This window comes from Oryzias latipes, chromosome 11 (genome assembly GCF_002234675.1).
Source record: "Oryzias latipes chromosome 11, ASM223467v1".
Classification (NCBI taxonomy): Eukaryota; Metazoa; Chordata; class Actinopteri; order Beloniformes; family Adrianichthyidae; genus Oryzias; species Oryzias latipes.
This window is the reverse complement of record NC_019869.2, coordinates 10,184,659-10,205,029: the sequence shown is the minus strand read 5'-3', so window position 1 is coordinate 10,205,029 and position 20,371 is coordinate 10,184,659. Positions and strand designations below refer to the sequence as shown.

General features: G+C 38.1%; 1 protein-coding gene across 1 annotated transcript in view; it reads left to right on the top strand.

The window, feature by feature from the left end:
• The window catches only part of calcr (calcitonin receptor), a 62,663-nt gene extending 44,662 nt beyond the window's left edge, over positions 1-18,001 (top strand). The window contains exons 13-19 of the mRNA XM_023959873.1: positions 2,303-2,429; positions 4,223-4,376; positions 5,027-5,087; positions 5,258-5,324; positions 5,416-5,634; positions 8,451-8,492; positions 16,158-18,001. Of these exons, the coding sequence (XP_023815641.1) occupies positions 2,303-2,429; positions 4,223-4,376; positions 5,027-5,087; positions 5,258-5,324; positions 5,416-5,634; positions 8,451-8,492; positions 16,158-16,379 (892 nt within the window). The 3' untranslated portion in view covers positions 16,380-18,001. The remainder of the gene's footprint in view (positions 1-2,302; positions 2,430-4,222; positions 4,377-5,026; positions 5,088-5,257; positions 5,325-5,415; positions 5,635-8,450; positions 8,493-16,157) is intronic.
• The last annotated feature ends 2,370 nt before the right edge of the window (positions 18,002-20,371 follow it).

Below are 20,371 nucleotides of genomic sequence, written 5' to 3'. Positions count from 1 at the left end.
AGTTTTTTTTTGGCTAAAAACAGCACATAAATCATTAAAAGACCACTGGGATGCTTTTACTATAACTCTAAAGGTGATCCTTTTTTCAATGGAGAGTTGCAAAGTGGAATGCTACAAATGTAAATTATTCTGAATTGTGCAAGTATTTCGAAAGGAAAGGTCTGTTTGTTGTACAAACTTAATAGTACTTCAGGTACTACTTATATTTTAAAATATTGTTATTTAAATAAAGAAGACATCTGCCAGAAGGTGTGGAATATTTAGAAATGACACCTCACTGGCTGTGTTATTGCTGGGGTTGTAAATTTTCATGTGGCGAATCCAGCCCTCCTGAAGGCAGCTGCTCTCTAGAACAGATCTTGTAAGAGACCATCAGTGAAGCTGCAAAGTTTTATAGCCTCTCGTAAAATAAAAAGCTGTGCTCATGACAGGTGCGCAACCACAGAGACTGTTACCCCCTGAAAACCAAATCAGTGACGCAGCAAAACAGCTGACTGTTCATGAGAAACGACTTTTTAGGTTAACATTTCCGAAAAATATTCAAGTAATTGTCTAGAATATGTTTATTTAACCAAAGCACAGTGTTATAGTAGTCATAACATTTATGAGATTGACAAATTCATTTTTTCTCATGCGTGCCAGATGGGAAGCTTACAATGGTATGTGATGGTGTATAGCTGCACCAATCGATTATTTACAACTTCAAATCGGCACTGCCAAGAGTCCCAGACAAAAATACTCAGGTTTCCTGTGGAAAAACGGCGGCTAAATGCCTGATCCAAAGACACCAGGACTCAGACAGTCTAAAAAATCATTCATTCTGTTTTGTGTTATCTCTCAATAGATGGAATTAATTAAAATGTGCCTACATTTGCAAAAGTTTCTGCAATTTATCAATGACTTGGAAAATACCATGGACATTTATAATTTTGAAAATGGTTTATTTTTTTCACTTTACATTGGTTTTAAACAATCTACACATATTACTTTTATATATTTGTTGTAATGGGTCAATTTTTATTAACAAGTTTTCTTTACCAGTATGTTTAAACACTTTATGACTTTTTTTTTTATTCCACCTGTGAAAGTAATACTTGAATCATTCTATGGAAGACTGACATAAATAAACTCGGTATTACAGTTATCTTCCACATGTTGCTGTAAAACAATATTTAAGACAATATTTTAAATGTGAAATATGAGATAAAGTTGTATAAAGTGTTAGTTTTAAAGTTCAAACCATTTGATTTACATGTACATTGAAAAACCACTTTGGCTTCAGACTCTGTCAGAGAGATGGAAACATGGGCGTCAGATTCAGACTCAGTTTTCACTGCGGGAGTTGCAGCAGAGACTTTCTCTAGGATGATCTCATGAACTCAAACATTTATTTAATATGTTTTATATTTACATCATGACAGCAATATGTCAAAACATTGCTGTTTATCTTTCTTTAAATAACTTCTTTTTTCATGTATTTTACTTTTCAAGTTGGAAAAATGTATAAAGTAAAATGTTTTGTTAAAATAACACTGTTGCATATTGAGGAAATAAAATACTTTATGTTCTTAATTTGTTATTTATTAATTTTTCGTCCTCAAAAAGTATCAATAAGAGTATCGCTAAAATACCGGAAGGATAAGCAGTATCAATAAGAGTGGTAGTACCGTTAAAACCTTAATGATACCCATGCCTAATGTCATATCATGTGGACTTCCTCAGGGCTCAGTTCTTGCACCCCTGCATTTTAAATATAGATGCTTCCTCTGAATTAGACCAAGAAGACATAAATAGTTGTGCAGATGACACTTAATGTTACACAACTCTGTCACCAAACCAGCACAATCCATTAGACTTTCCGCTGCTCCTTACTTCACCTGAATCCTGGATCTGTTTTATGTTTTCATATGTTACGAATGTCTTTTTATTTGAAACATATTATTAAAAACAGCTACTGAATGCTTTTTACTTGTTAAAACAGTAAAAGAATGTATTAGAAATTAAAGAAAATTATAAATATGATGGAGTTTTTGGGAGTAATATATTGCCTAAATCCCAATACTTGCCACTGCTTTTGTTTTATTGAGTGACATCAGAGTTTGTTGATTCATGCAGGTTGTTTTTTTTTATTTGATCTTTTTTTTTATATTGGCCATGTGGATCTAAAACGATAATGCACTCCAAACATTTGTTGCAATTTTTTTCTGGTGTTTTCAGGATTTACTTGTAGATTTATCGCAGCTGTTCTATCTATTTTATGATTAGTGAACCATAAATAATAATAGTGTATTTTGGCCTACAGGAGTCTGAGCTGCCAGAGGATCACGCTCCACAAGAACCTTTTCTTCTCCTATGTGCTTAATTCTGCCCTCACTATTATCTATCTTGTAACTGTGGTCAACAATCCTGAAGTGGTGGCCAGAAATCCAGTAAGTACACATTTACCACCAAGACAATTTTTGTCTGTTTGGTTTAAATAAATGAGATTTTTATGTAAAAAAAAAAAGGAAAGAAAAAAGGTCTTTTAAAGGCCAAGTGCTCCCTAATGTCTTTTAGTTCTGAGAAGCCATTTAATTTCTAAATGGCAAGACTTCTCCTTTCACTTTAAATCCGACGTTAGCAGAACTGCAGTGTAGTAATGATGCACACAGCTGATAGATGAAGGTTTTATTAAAAACAAAGATGATACTCTGCAGAAACAGACAATCCAATGCAAGTGCTACTCAAGAATTTTCCAGATTGCTTATATAATGCAGAGCTAATTTATAACAAGTGCTATTAACATGAAATATAATGAGAATAACTACGAACAGATGTCTACACAAAATTGTATGATCTGTTTCTCTGTAAATCTCTGAAACACAGTGGTAGGCTGAACACCTGGCAGATTTATTATTCCTTTAGCAATAAACCAAAATAAAACAAAATACACATCTTTCCTTAAAAAAAAAAAAAGTAAGAATAGGTAAATATATGTGAAATGTGTTTATTTTTCTGGGTGAAAGGGCAATAGATTCTGTATTTGTAGACTAGGTTTTTACACTTCTTCTGTGTTTAATCAGAGCAGTATAATGCAATTTCTCTTTTCTAGATGCTTCTATTGGGGGTTTGTGGCCCCACTGAATGTCTGCTTCCAGTTCTTTGAAACTCTGAAGTTGTCTTAGGTAGAGGTCATAAATCTGTCACATAGGTATGCCTCGCTGTGAGGACGGAACATAAATTTCTGTTACTTCAGCCATGCCTGTTAACCAATGGTGTGCTGCTTCTGCATCTTGAAAATGTTTTTTGTAGAATTTGTGCACTTCTAAATAAGGGGTAGACTGGAAAAACTGAGTCTTAGGCAAGTAAAAAAGAAACTTGTTTCAAGAAAACTATCATATTTTCTGTTTTGCATGAAAAAAAATACTTTCTTTTGACTTCTTGCCTCTTATCCAGTGGGATTTTCATTATTTCAATGTGGTGGCTGGGGGTTGGCAGGGAACCCTGACAGAAATGTCCAAAATGTTGACAACTTAACAATGCAGCTCAGAAACACAATAATGATTCTAAATTAGTGTGGAGGTTTATGTAAAATACACAGGTAATTAACATGACAGAGCACAAGCTGAAATATTTTCAGGTGAAATTTTTTTATTATTATTATAGTTAATATTGTTCTTCTTTTGAAAACGTTTTTTGTAGCAATTCTAATTTTCTGTTTGGCAGTCATCAAAGGAATTTTTACTTATTACATACCTACAAGTGTGTTGATGATTATACCATTAGTAGGCTATGCTAAGACAAGATTGACATGATAATAATATGTTATTAAAGTGATGATTTCCCATAATGACTCAATCAAAGGAACTGAATTCCTAATGAGACATGCTGTTATTTAGTCACACAGCAGACAATGCTAAATAAAACGTTTTATAATCCAGTATAAGTAATTTCCCTTGTCTTCTATAAAGCAAAATTATCATTTTCAATGCAATTTATCTCCAAAGGGGGCAAATGAATAAATGAACATTCCTTAGTGCTAAAAGGATAGCAGTGACTGATGACTGTCTGTTGTGAGGGATAAGAGATTATTTTTAATTATTTTATTAGATTATTATTAGTTTTAGTAGAAATTATTTTTCTTTATTTTTTTTCTGAGATGATATCAGCAGGATTTATTCTAATACATATGTTTCTCAAAACTATCCAGCTCAACGAATAACCAATTGCAATTTATTTTCAGGTCGGCTGTAAGGTCTTGCACTTCTTCCACATGTACATGTTGGGTTGCAATTATTTCTGGATGCTCTGCGAAGGAATTTACCTGCACACGCTCATCGTGGTGGCTGTATTTGCAGAGGAGCAGCATCTGCACTGGTACTACCTTCTGGGATGGGGTGAGTTATTAGCCGTATGTTGATCATTTCAAAAGAAATAAACAGTGTGGTTCTCCGTATTCCCGGATTCTACGTATTTGCGGATGTCTCTGGTCCCTAACCCCTGTGAATATGGGGGAATATCTTAATCACAATTAAAAGGCCACTAGGTATATTTTTACAATAGATTAAAAGACGATCAGAGTGGGTCTTTTAAAAGACTAAAACAGATTCTCAATAAACAAATAAATACATAAAACAGCAAAGGTTTTTTACATTAAAATTTTGTATCTGCCCATGTTTTCCTAAAATTAAAAATTAAAATGAGAATGATAATGATGATTCTTTTTTGATGCAGTTGTGAATAAAAGTCTTCTTAAGTGTTTTGAAAGAAAAAAAAGGTAAGCAATTTCTAGAGACTGGAATCTATGTTTATGATTCTAAAGCATCTTAACAACAGGAACATGGGGATACATCCTTTGGCATCGGTAAAGCGTTAACAGAAGACTTAACGCATTACTGTACCCAGCTCTGCAAAAAAAAAAAAAAAAAAAGGAGTCATAGCTGATTTTTTTTTAAATAAATGAATAGTAGATACTTTTCAAATAGCAATTTGAAACAAAGCTACAGAGGGACAAACTACCATCACCACATTGCTTTTCTTGTTCCAGGCTTTCCTCTGGTGCCGGTGTCCATCCACGCGGTGGCCAGGAAAAAGTATTTTGATGACAAGTGAGTAATGCTCCAAAAACATCTGCAAATAAGCAAAAGATATTTACACATGTGCTTGCCTGGCTCTGGTAGAATGAGGGCCCACTGATTCCATTGTGGGTTTTTGTATGAACGTGTATGTGTATCTTGGGTGGCAGACATTACTGACTAATATGTTCTTCCTTCTGTAGCTGTTGGATGAGTGTGGAAACCCATCTGCTCTATGCCGTACATGGTCCTATTGTGGCAGCTCTTCTTGTAAGTCTCAGAAGTAACACTGTTCATTCTTTACAATATTTTATTTTTCTGTTTTTTTGCAAAAATCTTCTGCTGTTTCAACTTTCTGCAGGTGAACTTATTTTTCCTTCTAAATATTATAAGAGTCTTGGTTACCAAATTAAGAGACACGCATCGAGCAGAGTCCAACATGTACATGAAAGCAGTGCGAGCCACCCTCATCTTGGTGCCTTTACTGGGAATACAGTTTGTCATTTTTCCCTGGAGGCCAGAGAATCGGCTGGCCGGTGAAGTCTACGAGTATGTCATGCATATACTTATGCACTACCAGGTGAGCACTACGCTGCAATCTGAATTCCCATGAGGTTTGCTGAGCTCAATAGTAATTTATTTTGTAAATCAGAAAGCAGGGGAGCAAGATTATATTTTTTAATACTTAATTTAGCTGACAGAAGTGAGCAAACTGCTTTGTGTTGGCACTCCAAACATTTGTTAATAAACCTGCCTATGATCAACAAAAGAGGCATTTAAAGCCTTAGTCACAACTGCCCTTATTGATGGATACGAGCTGTCTGCAGGTGAAAAATGGGCAGACCTGTACAGGGCACGCAGGTAGCATGCACAAAATATCAAGGTCACAGACCACTCAGTGAGCCAGTAAAGCAAAAATGTTCATGCACATTTTTTTTCTAAGGACATGCTGCGGCCAACAGGTTTTAGTGAACACTTAGAACACGCATATGGGTGAGTAAGAGTGAAGTAGGTGAGAAGCAAGAATGTCGTATGGGTGGTAGTGCTGTGATAAGTGTGGGCTCCTTTCTAGCTCCTTGCACACAGCCTGGCTATTAGAAATGGGGAAATAGGACAAGAGCATAGTTTGTCTGGGCATCCTATGGGTGTCTTAACAGCCCTTACGTGTCACATACACACAGTAAATAGCCAGTACACACACATTACTAATGATTCGAGTGTGGCGTAAGGGTACCGTATAACACAACTGCGTGCAACTTGTGTTAGCCTTCACAATATACTTACCACACGGACGAAAACTGAACTTTTATCATTTCCCTTATGGTAGCTGTAGGAGCCTCAAGGGAACTACAAGACACACCTGTGCTCACCTAAAACATGACAGCTCCTCTACACAATCCCTCACTGGCCCAGACAACACAAATAACCTACATGATTCTTACGGTGCATGTGGAAAAGGCTTAACCTTGTTGTTGTAGCAGTTTGACTATCTAGGTCAGGGGTGGCGAACACATTTGACACAAAGAGCTGAAATTTTTAACTGTGAGAGTCAAAGAGCCACACTGACCACTGACCTGCCAATAATAGTAATAATAATAATAATAATAATGGCTTAGATTTATCTGCGCTAATTTTTGCTGCTCAAAGTTCTTCCAATGTGTCCATTATTCTTTCATACTTGGTGATTGTAAGCTACTGTTGTAGCCTCAGCTGCCCTGGGACAGGCTGACAGAAGCATGGCTGCCAGTTCGCCCCTACGGCCCCTCTGACCATCACCGGGACATTCATGCACATTCACACACCAGTGGAGCCACACTGGAGGCAGGGAGGGTGAAGTGTCTTGCCCAAGGACACAACGACAGCTGACTGGAGGGAGCGGTGATTGACCCTTCGATCATTGGACGACCCGCTCTAATGCTTGAGCCGCACTTCCGCCATGACACAAACACGCAATTAAAGCCATATTAATTCCCATAACACACTCCTCTCCTTACAGTACAACAGCAAGTATTGCACTCGTGTTTATTTCAAGGAAAGTCTCCACCCTCAATACACACATCAAATGCAGCTTAGCCAGAGTTAACAGAGTTAATCCTGAAGGTCAGATACCCCGGTTGTTTATGTTTTCGTTTCCGCCTCAAGCAGAATTATTATGACCTTTGTAGCGTAACAATGACGTACGGGTCGGATTCATGTGGCCTGGCCAGTCAGACGGCGGTCGCATTTCAAAATTATTTTGTATTTTTTAGTCATCAATCAGCCTTCAAAAATCCATCAAAGTCCTCTTCTTCTGTATCTATAATGAATAGCTGGGCTAAATTTCTATCAAACACACCAGGTTCCCTTTCATCATCGTCGGAGTCCGACTCGTTGCCGTGCGGCTCCTCGTCAATGATGCCGGCTTTTCTGCACTTCAAAAGCAGTGCAAGCGGACACGTTAGAACGAGTTTCTACAATCCATTCAAAGGCTGTGACGTAACTCGCCCGGCGCTGCCTCCCAGTAAAAGGAGCGGAAGATGGACAGCTTGTCATTGTCATCCGCTGGAATTTGCTGCGCGAATACTATTCTCGCCTGGATGGAAAGACTGCCCCGTTTCATAAAACGAAAGCACCAAGAAGGACCTCCTTGAAAATGTTCAGTTTTCATTTCTTCAGCAAGCATTACTGCCTCCAGTCAAGTCGGTCTCGGGCCACCTCGCTTTATTTTTGCGGAAATTTGACTTGTCGGAGTGCATTTCCCAGCTTCCTCTACTTGCGAACCATGGATTCATTCATCTGGAATTCTTTGGCAGCTGCTCTATTCCCATATTCCTCCACGTAGCTCCTACTGTAGCTTGCAGTTTGAACTGTACTTCATAATTGTGTCTCTTTGCAAGCGGCATTTTCAGAGTTTCCAAAACAATGTCGTTCTGTATCATGGACATACATGCATGTTTGTCCTACTCGGGGGGTGTCTTCTTTTACATCCTCACTTCTCTCCTTACCGTTTTCATCCAGTCCTCTCCTGCGTCATCTTTACCGAAGTCATGCAACAGCACATTAGGTGCACCGCACCATTGTCGTTATAATATGGTATATAGAAAATATGGCAAGAGGCAAAGAGCCGCATTCTTATTCGCCGAGAGCCGCAAAGAGCCGCATTTTTATTCGCCAAGAGCCGCGTGTTCCCCACCCCTGATCAAGGTCATTGGCTATACTCCCATACAAACATAGTCTGTGTTGAAAAATGTAACTCTTTACACAAAAATGATTAGAACAACAACAAATGTTAGTGTAAAGTTGTTTTTTTTAGAAATTTCTTCCAGAACTTCTTTACGTCATTTACTCTTTTAAACTTAAATATTATTGATGATGTAATAAAACAGGAGCAATAACTTTCCCTTTTCCTGGTTACAGGGTTTACTGGTGGCAACAATATTCTGCTTCTTCAATGGAGAGGTAAGGACTGTGCATACGTAGAATTTGAACATTGAAGATGTTTGGAACCATTTCCACGTCTGTAAATTAAGAAAACACCTACTTCTAAAAGAGACATACCATAATGTTGTTTTGGAGTTGAATAACTTGAGGAAATTGTGGCATTTGGACCTTTAATATTATGTGTGGATCAGAACCTGTATTTGGGTCATTTTCGTGCCTGACTTTCCAACAAATACTGTACTATCACCTAAAATGTCCTTGATGGAGCGCTTAATGAGGATGACTCTGTACCAATGATATGGCTGTTGATATACAAACCTAGTTGGCTATGTGAAAGGGACTGCACACAGAATGATTGGTTATCTTAGCATTTACCTAGTGACACCTCTAATTGTGTCTACTATTCTGGTTAAAGGTATATCACTGACTCTTTGAACTAATCAAGCTGCTCAGGAAGTGTGTTACTGGCTGTCAAGGATGGGAGACATGTTTTATGTTCACAAAAAAGTATTTTACCCAGGCTGCAGTGAAAGCAGTTTATTTTTCTGGGTGGAAACATGACCCTGAGGCTGTTTTGTTTTATTTGTTTTACCACTCAAACGCTACCACATTGTTAGAAGGTTTTTTGCAAATTTGTCAATCGAGTTAAACACAGATTTAAGATCGCCAAGGGTGGAGCGTCCATTTCACAGTGGAATATTAGGATTAGATAGCCCTAGAATTGCTAGACAACCTCTGTAACCCTTGTGCTATCCTAGGCACTTTAACATTGGGAGTTGGGTCATCTAGACCCACTAGACAGTGCTCTGAACCTTTTTTCTTCAATGATTTGTGATCTTCACTGGTGTCCATGGATTACATGAAATCTTTCCACCTTTATCCACCTTTGTCATGGTAGGAATAACACGTCAAAGTAAGGGTGGGGTCATCTAAGATAGCACAAGGGTTAAAGAACCCTTAGAGCAGTGTCTCCCAACCCTGGTCCTCGGATCACACTGTCCTGCATTTCTCCAATCCAATACCTGCTTTTGATGACTTTCATTGTCAGGCTTCTGCAGAGCCTGATGATGAGCTGAATCAGGTAAGCAGGACAGTGTGCCCCGAGTACCAGGTTTGGGAAACACTGCCTTACAGGACCTGAATGTTGAACATAAACACAGAATACATGACATTTTGAAACACAAAAGAGACTAGAAGATGCTGAAACGGACAAAAGTCAAGAATCAAACAAACTATAAAAAGACAATGTAAGAATTGTATGTATTGCAGAAAACTTGAAAAGTGATCATAAAAAGTCAAAGTTAAGGAAAATATATTTAACCTTTAACACAAACAAAAGGGGCTGAATGTTGTTACAGTTCAATTAAAAAGAAGTTCCTTAATTCTTTTCTAGCTAGTTCAGTAATTCGATGTAAGCATGACTTGAAAGGGACCAGGAAGCATATGTGATCTCTCCTTGGTATTTGTTGTAATACTTAGATCTCTAGTAGACAATTACAAGGTTGTTCTCACTGGATTTTTACAATGCAATAGGGTCTACGAAGCATATTTACACAAAAGTTTTAAAATCGTTTTTGTCAAAGTAGGTTTTAAAATTCAATCCCATTTCTCTCTTTAAAGTAATGTTTTTTTCTTTGTTTTTGTACCTTCATTTTACTCAATTTTATCATAGGTTTGGTAAAGCAATGGACCTTTTACAAAGGTCAGCACGCACATGCCAAACAGCTGTTCAGTCATGGAGCAACAAAGCCGCTCACTGCTTGTGACATTATGTATGAGGCATCACTCTACATAAAGTAAACCATGGTGAAGTTTTACATTGCGGGTCAGATCTTTTTGACGTGCGTTTACCTGACAGCACAACAAGAAGTGACCCGTGAATGTCAAACTTAAAGTCTGGTTTTGTAGCTCTGTTGACATCATTTCGCCTGTTATAGTTTATGAGGCCTTGTTCGGCTCGCCTCTTGAGACCAGTCGTGATTCTGCAGAAAAGCTGATGAGCCGTGTCAGGTGAGAAATAAGACAGAGAACAAATAACTCTGTAGCTGCAAGGCTGGGTCAGAAACTGACTCCTTTAAAGTATTTCTGTCAGCCTCTCTGAATGAATCTGTTGTTGTGCACAATACTAAAAAAATTGACTTTTACCAAAGGGACTCTCGAATATCAACTGTTAGAGCAATTATTGGAAAACTGAAAAAATACTACATCACTGACAATCTCCCTTCACCTGGGGCTCTACATAAGATCTCACCTAAAGAGGTACCAATGATCTTTAAAAACACGAGGAAATAGCCTCTTCATCTTCACTCCCCTCCTCACAAATTCCTGCAGGACCTCCTTCGGACGCAAAAGTATTATGCAAGTGTCTTGAGTTGCCTGGGTTTTTGTGATCAACCGGTGGAGTCACGTGACTGAAAAAAAAATCTGTGAATACGTAAAACTGCAAATATTGAAATGTGAATAAGGGGGGGAACACTGTAACTCAATGCTTTTCAACCTTGATTAAGGCCCAAGTCCTATTCACCCATTTACACACTGATGATGGCAGAGATGTAAGGTACTAATCTAACCACCAGAAGCAATGTGGGCCAAGTACTTGTAACCTACTGCTTTACACCTGGACAACAGCTGCCACAATAGAGCTGGGAACACAGAAACAAAGGTTGTGATCACTAACACATGACATCCTGGATTCAAAGCCTGTAGAGCTCCAAAGGTTCCCCTGCTTGAGCCAGCACATGCCCAGGACTGTCTAAAGTTAACCAGAAACCATCTGGATGATCCATAGGACGTTTAGGAGGAGGTCATGTCGTAGGATGAGACCAAAATTAAATTCTCTAGAGGGGGAAGAATGCTGAGCTGCAACCCAGGAACAATATTTCTACTGTAAAGCATGGAGATGGAAACATTGAGCTTTGATCTGTACTTGAGAAAGGGTGAATGGGACTGTCTTTCACGGAGGAAGTGTACCTATGATGCACACTAAAGACCTTGTATATCTTTTTGAGTAGGAAAATTTGCATAATAAAAAAATACTTTTTTGTTTCACGCACATCAAAATTACTGATGGGTAAATTTTAGTGTGAGTTAAACTGTCACCAGTAACCAGTGTGTTTTTGTGTTTAATTCTGAACAGTCAGCATTGTCTACCTATGACTCAGAGGGTGACCCACAGGCTAGTCTGTGATACGGTTGCACTAACAGTGGCTCCAAAACAAAATTGATGACTGTGTTAGAGTTTTAAATGCGGTTTTTGAGGCATGAAGCCCTCAGGACATGAACATTCTGCTCAAGGCTCTGGCATTGCGGAATCTTGTTCAATCTCTTATTTTTTCCATATACTGTAAGTGTCTCTCAGTCAAATGCTTTGATCAGCTGAATTTCAATAAATGACACCAAGCAGAGCTTGGAGATCTAGGAGGGACTGGTTTTGTCATAATGAACTAAAAAGCTGAGATCTATCTAAAAAGAGATAAACAAAAATCACTCACACCACTAAAAGACACAAGCCCTCCCAGACAAACTCTAACACACTCCCCCTCCACGCCCGTTTTTACTGTCAAGTTTTAAAAGTTAAAAGCCAATTTCCTTAAATTGATAACATATTTTTTCTGTAATACTACTGCAATATACTCATACAAGCAGCTTTAAATATGTTAACATAATAATGCCCTTTGTCAATAGAGGGGTTGGATCTCTTCTCTGACATATAACTTGTAAACTGGTTTTAACTCATTACAGAATCATGAAAATTAGCTAGCCTACCTCGTAAATTCCTAAAACTGACAACTGTGTTCTTAATTTAAGATGTTTTTCATGTATAATTTTAAAAAATTCTATTATTTGATAAGCCAAAAGTGCACTGGTCTATCCAAATTTTGCTAGAGGCTGCAGATATTCATGTTCAGAACTGGAGGTCCTCAGCTGGGACCAGACGTCGTTGTTTAAATCAACAGAATAATGTGTTCACTCCACACTAACAGAAACAACCCTGCTCTGGAAAATTGTCCTAATAATGACCCCAAACATTTTGAAAAGTAGAACATGGAACATTTAGGGCTTTGAAGCTTACCTTAATGGCCCTTAAAAGTTACACATAATGACCAGGGGCTTCAAAGTATCGCGTTAATCACAGTTAATTAATTACAGACAAATGAAAATGTTTTTTTAATCGCATTAATCTCATTTTGAATGTATAGGCAACCTATTGTCGTGTTCTCAAATAAAGCAGGGGTCCAACTGTGTACTTGGATGAATGTTTTGTTTGAACTCAGCTGAAAATGCATCGTGCATCACTCTCTGTGTCCAAGCGAGTTTTTGTTGCTGATGTGACGTCCTTAATGTGGGACTTTGTATTTTTTTTTATTAACCCCAAACAAAGCCATGACGTCACAACTATAATCTATTACGTAAGGGAAAAAGCCCAACGAGGTGTTGGGTTGTCGTAAATTATTGGGGTACCTGGAGGGCTGAGCGCATTTGACGGTAAACTGTGGAATAAAGTACGTATGTCAACTCTCAACACATATATGAATGTACTTAGTGGTCAGTATTTTTTGGATTGCTCAGGAAAGTGTTCCTACTGTTTTAAGTTAAATTGGAGCACTCTGGACCTGATGCTTTGTGTTTTTAATTGTTTGAAGATTGAAAAAAACTAAATGTCACAAATTTAAATGAAAATACCTCAAAATGTAGATAGTTACAGCAATTACTAGATTAGATACAAAATTAGATTAATTTGTCACAGGTCTTGATTAATTAATCACACAAAAATAATCACATGACAGCAATAACAATGACCCTGAGGTCCACCAATGAGCTTTAGCAGATACATAAATACAGATTGTGCTTGAATGGAAACAGGAATGCACCAATTTCTGACAGTGTGGGGTTGTGGAAACTGCATCTTAGACTCGTCATGAAAAATATTGTAAAGTTGACAAACCTTGAACTAGATGATTTTATCTTTCTATTAATATATTTGATTAACTAAAACATAATTAGTTTTTTCAATATTTGTAAAGATGAAAAAAATGAGAAAAAAAATAGTTCAATAAAAATGTGCAGGCAAGAACCTTCATAGGTTTTTATATGTGACTGCATAGTCTGCAAAATAGGTCAGCTTTATGCTCACCAGAGCACACCCACAAGAACCATCCGAAAAGACGTAAACGATTTATGGAATAATAACAATGTGTGGGGCATTTGTTTAAAGGACAACCACACAAACCGTCACAAGAAAGTGAGAGGAGTTTGTTTGCTTCTGCCGCATAATGACCAATTCATGCTCTCTTAATCAGGACACGGGTGTTTGGAGCTGGCCTTCAGTACAGTTTTTTATTTGAGGGCCAAATTGCACAGACCTGCCTTGTTCTTCAACAGATCCATTGTGAAGCGGGGGCAGTGAGACAAACGGCTTTCACGTTGCATTTGTGACATCAGGCAAGTCTTTCTACATGAAGGATGTAAGCCTCAGCTGCTCTTTTGTTTCATTGTGACAATTAGTGGCTGCATTTATATCATGTTTGTTCATGTACCCACAGTAATTACACAAGTATTAGTGTTTAACTAAATACACTGGTTAGTGTTGTACTCCTTCAGAGCTTAAAGTCCTGAGTGGTGTTTAATTACTCCAGAACTGGTGCACATTAAACTGGAATGTGCAATCAATTTGTATATGAAAAAAAGTAATATGTTGCTTCATGTACATTATTTAGCACTTTGGTGACAGGGTGAATACTTACCTCAAACATAGGTACTGAGGGGTTTACAGTTCATGACACAGCTGAGCTCTTCCTCCATCCTTCCAATTTAAGCCTGCAGTGTGACTTTTCTATGCCAGAGCTCATTAGACTGTCATTGGTAATGTTGAGGTTAATGTTAAGGTTGCGCATTAGTTTAGTCTGGCTTTTGCCCTACAGCCCCGCCTCACCGGATCACTCAGGAGAGGCCGACAGCCTGTGCACTCTCTGGACAGGAGCTGTCAGTCCGTCATAACAACCTGCTCTCAGACTAATATCTGTTCTGGTCCAGGTGGCATAAATTCTGTCAACTGATCGTTTCCTCTCGGGGTCCTCACAATTGCGTCAGAGCAGTCTGTGCACAATGCATGCACGCAGAATGTATATGAGCCTGAAAACCAGCTTAAAGGAGTGAATTTAAATCCAGCACACCTGTTCTGACAGCCGGTGTTCACTCTCAAAGCCTCAGACACTGGCTGACATTTAGTCAACAGCTTGATGTGATGGTTTTCAAGGTCCAGGCTGACCCTGAAGGCGCAGGATCTATCAAACCAGTTTCTCTTTGGGGAGATGTTGCCATTCGAATAAGGACAGACCTGGTTCAGCTTTCCTACTATAAATGCATTTCATTATGCATATTATCTGTAAAACTTAAAGACCCACTCCAATAAAAATAGTTTTTTTGGTGTTTTTAACATGTTCTTGTGGGATTTTCTGATGGCGGAGGATATTTATAGACAAATTAGGCATAAAATTGCATTTCTGAGTATTTCTTTATTCAAATTGTTGAAAATCAGGAGCAGATGAAACATTTTCTTTGAACAAGTTAGTATTTGTGTCATAGAAAATACTATAGGCGGACCACAAGCTTGCTGCTCCACAAAAGGGAAAGGAAGAGGATGCTTTGTGCTTTTATTTATTATTTTGTTAATCCTTTTTATTTGTATTTATTTTTATTATATATTTCCTCTTTGCACAGTGATTACCTTTCGTTCTATACATTGATGTCTCTTTGTTTCCTTGTCGTACCTCGCAGTCTTGAGAGCTGCTTTAATTTTGCTACAATTTACAATTGCAATGACTATAAAAAGTATTCCTATTATGATTTTAAACATTTTTCATTTGATTATATGACTAATTATTGGATTATGATTAATCAAGGGGGGAAAGAGGCTAAATAGGTAGTGTTGTAATGGATTAGATGATGATCCTGAATGTGTTTTGTGCGTTAAATGTTTGTCGCATCGTAGCAATGATGGACATTCCTATCAAGCTCTGCTTTGACATCTTTCTTTTTTATCTGTTGCTTATAATTATAGGAGTTGAGTGATAGTCAAGTCTGCATTTGTTCAAATCGCCACTGTAACGAATTTCCCTGTTTGGTTGTTCCATCAACAATGAAGACGTAAGGGTCAAGTGTGTTTGTGAGCCACAGAGAAGAATTTGTGAAGAATTGGTCTTTGTGATGTCATTAACTTGTGCTATCTTAGATGACCCCACCCTTACTTTGACTTGTTCTCCCTACCATAACAAAGGTGGATAAAGGTGGAAAGATTTCATGTAATCCATGGACACCAGTGAAGATCACAAATCATTGAAGAAAAAAGGTTCAGAGCACCGTCTTGTGGGTCTAGATGACCCAACTCCCAATGTTAAAGTGCCTAGGATAGCACAAGGGTTACGTACAGAAATGTGATTTTAGTGTTTGTGCAGTCAACACTTTTTTCAACAGTTAAGATCACTGTGGGTTTGACTAATGTTATCATAAGACGGTGTTCTGCCTTTTTCTCTGTCTGCTGCGACCACATGATGGTTTTTGTGCAAATTTAACATCTGGTGGAATCATTCTGTGGTCAAAGTGGAGAAGATGAACTAATTTGCACACAAAAAAATCCCTCCAAAATGGAACTGACTCCCCATTTTTCTGCTGTGTGACATTCAGGTGCAGGGGGCTCTGAAGAGGCAGTGGATGCAGTATAAGACTCAGTGGGGTCAAAGGAGGAAGGATCACTGCTCCATGCGCTCCACTTCCTACACCGCGACCTCCATCACGGAGGTGCCTGGCTTCATGTACCACCATGACAGCAACACTGAGCACCTGAACGGGCGCCACACGGAGGACTCTGAGCTGGTGGCGCTGAAATCAGGAGACACTTATGCTTAACCCAGAGGACGAGGAGCCATCAGGGGATGTGACCCACAAAGAGCAAAACCTGTCCGCCCGCCATTTCTCAGTGATTGAATCTCAGAGGCAACTGCTGCTTTGTTCAGCGCAGGACAACAATACGGGTTTGAAAGAAAACAGACAAGCTGGGAGGCTTTTTTTTACAAGTTGTTGCTGCTTTTTGTGAACTCTGGTTACTCACGGTACGAGACAAGCGCTGCTTTAGATTCCTCCTGAAGCTGCATTCCTGCAGTGCGGTGACGGGCTGAAATTCCACTAAATGTGACAGCAGTGAGGCAGTTAACAACAGTGAGGATGATCCGAATGAAGAAGAGGATTCAGTCTTTCCTTACCTCACCTATACCAAAGGGTACAAACTGTCACAGAATCGTGAAGGACAAGCACACTACAATAAAACCACAAACCTGAGTTTGGGTTACATGCTGGAGGTCAAATTTCAAAACAAATTGTGCTTAAAAATCTATTATTGTGTACATATGTTGTATTTTCACCACGTTTCATTTCAACATGATTTGGTTGGGTTTTTCGTTGTTGTTGTTATTAGTGATTTATGTTTGCTATTCTCAAAGTTAGTGTATGTTTCTCGCCAAGTGTGTGCTGTTGCCGAAAACTCCATGACTGAGAGGTGACTATCAGAGTTTTATTAGATCGTCCTCAAAAAATGTTTCTTCTTTTTCTTTCAGAATACAGTGTCACCACAATCTTGTTTATTTCAATTTTTTCCTGCACTCATAGAGTTTAGCACTCCACAAGTTCCTTAACTGCAAATTGATGATCAGAACCTTTAAATGCAGCCAGATCAGCTTTTTAATTCTATTCCAGATAAGCAATAGTAATTAAAGACCCACTCCAATTAAAATTGTGCTTTTGGTGTTTTTAAAAGGTTCTTGTGGCATTTTGTAATGAAGAAGGACATAAAGAAAGAATGGAACTACATTTTTGAGTATTTCTTTATTGAAATTGTTGTGAATCAGGAGCAGATGAAAAAATGCCACATGTAAAAGCTTTTAGCACTGACGTAGACTCTACAGTCGGTGGGCCACAAGCTCCCCGCTCCACTCTGATGGATCCACTTGAAGACGACTAGATCCATGTACGTCTTTGTTCCACTCGTCTGATCTGGCTCAGAATTGTACGGCTGGATATCTCCAAAATCGCCATATTTGTTGAACCGGTAGTTTGGGGTTGTTAGTGGCCGTGAGCTGGTGGGAAAGACTGAAAACAGATAGATGATGGGAAATGAGGGTGGGCTGCTCATACACTATTTTGTTTGACTCCTTTTCAAAGCAAAAGTGTGATTTCTGTTATCAGTTTTTTTTTCTTTTTGGTTATAATCTGTATTTTTTAGGCGAAAAAAATGTTGCTAATGTCAAGGAAATTATCTTCTACTTCCCTGTCTAAAGCACTGTGCATTTACTTCATTTGCTTCTAACCGAGATGCAGACTGTTGTAAGCTAATTGTGTTAAGTTTGAGTTAAAAAAAAAAAAAAAAGAAAGAAAGAAAGCAGAGTCATTATTTTCTCATTGACACCCAGACACTGTGGTCTTAAAGAAATGTATTTAAATGTGGTCATTAAATTAAGTTTGGACGCACTTGCAAAGACTCATTTATCTCCTGATTTGTTCTTCTTCTTTTTGCTTTCAAGTCCTGCATTATTAGTCTTTGTGCTGCTGTTGTAACTATGGTAACAGTTGTATTACATATTAAATTTAAGGCAATACATACATTTTTAGGTGATTTAAACAAAGAAAATCAAATTATAAACTTGCAAATTTTTATAGATTTAATGTAGATTTCTCAGTTTGGACGCACTTGAACAGATCCTCAAAATTCCGATAAAAGACTTAAAATTAAGAACAACATTTTTTAATTGCCAACAGTTTTTATTTTTATTTTTTACTTTTTTTTAACAGTGGCATCAAGTTTTCTTCCAGAAAAGTTCTACTTCCGTGAGAGGTCTTGGATGAAGCCTCAGTTCCCAGATTTCTAATATTTAAATTCCGACTTCGTTGCATCATGCAAAAGTTTTAGTTGGAATTTAGCTCCTTATTAGTGATAAATGCGTCAGTCTTTCTTCCTGCCACTGAAAAGTTCAAGTGTTGCTCAGTTTTAAAGAGGACATAGAATGCACATCGTTTGGTCTTTTTTGTTTATGTGTGGGCTTGTGATGGACAGCTGACCTGTCCAGGGCGCCCTGACCTCTCGCCAGATGACAGCTGGGAAAGGCCTTCATGCCATCTCTCATTGCCCCCAACAGAATGATGAGCATAATGAATGTGGTAAAGATGTAATCAATAAGCTATTTATTTATTTGCAACGTTTACAGTTTTGTCCTCGCCTTAGATACATCCATGTATCTTACAGATTGATATATCATAAATATATCATATGATTTTTTTCTCTGATTTAAGAACTTTACTGCCACTTCATATAGTTTATTGTGTGGAATTTTTTTAAAATTTAGAACATATTTTGACAACTTCAGGAGTGCTTGTTGCAGTCCTGTGATTCATACTGAGATTACCCTCCATCTTCTAGACTGGTCACCAGTATGTTCAATGAGGTTACGAAAGACAAAAAATTAAAAAAGTAAGTGTTTCATTTCTGGGATTCAGGACAGCAGTATGGCATAGATAATTTGATTTTATAAAGAAAAAAAACATTAGTTATTCTCAACATCTTGGAATAAACTGATTTCACAATTAATTGTGCAGTTGTTAGAACAGAAATGTATTAAATCCTTTAAAAAAGTATAAAAACAATCCAATTTGTCCCGGAACAGTGTATATCTGTCATGCATGTCTTTTGTCCTGTTTGTTCTAGTATCATTAGTACAGGACAATAGTCACTTTGAAGGCTTTCAGTCAGGGTTCAGACCACACCACAGCACTGAAACTGCAATAGCCAGAGTCTCTAATGACTTATTATTGGCCTCAGATAAGAGGCCACTTTCTATTTCGGTCCTGCTAGACCTCACCGCAGCCTTTGACATTATCGACCACAGTATTTACTCCAAAGATTAGAGCATGACATCGGGATTAGAGGATCAGCCTTCCAGTGGTTTGAATCCTACTTATCCAAATAGACACCAGTTTGTTAATGTAAATGGACAGTCCTCTCACTGCACTAGAGTTAGCTACGGAGTCCCACAGGGCTCAATTTTAGGATCCATTCTTTTTATGACTTATATTCTGTAAATAAACAAACCATTAATTTTCACTGTTATGCAGATGATATGCAGTTGTATTACCCATTAAACCTGACCAGAATGACCATATAGAGAAACTGAATGCCTGCATCAGAGACATCAAGAACTGGATGACAATTAATTACCTCCTCCTGAACCCAGAAAAAAACTAAGGTCATTATACTAGGTCCTAAAAACCTCAGAGATGCTCTGTCTGATCAGACAGAGCATCTCTGGAAGGTGTAAATATATCCTTCAATACCACAGTCAGAAACCGAGGGGTTTTATTTGACCAGGATTTATCAATTGAGGCTCACAGGCGTGTAAAAACTGCATTTTTTCACCTGCGGAATATTGCTAAGATCAGAAATATACTTTCTAAGAGTATAGCTAAAAAAAAACTCATCCATGCATTTGATACGTCTAGAATGGATTACTGTAACTCTCCTAAGAGTTCCTTAAGAAGTCTCCAGCTTGTTCAGAATGCAGCAGCTAGATTGTTAGCTGGAACTAGCAGAAGAGATCACATCACTCCTGTGTTGGTTTCACTTCACTGGCTTCCAGCTGATTCTAGAATAAAGTCCAAAATCCTCCTGTTAACCTATAAGGCCTTACATGGTATGACCCCATCCTATATTAAAGATCTCATAGTGCCTTTCCACCCAAAATGAACACTTCGCTCATAAAATGCAGTTGGAGGTAGAGCGTTTAGCCACCAAGCCCCTGTTTTATGGAAAAAAATCCCAGCTCATGTAAGAGAGGCCGACAGTTTTTACTTTCAAA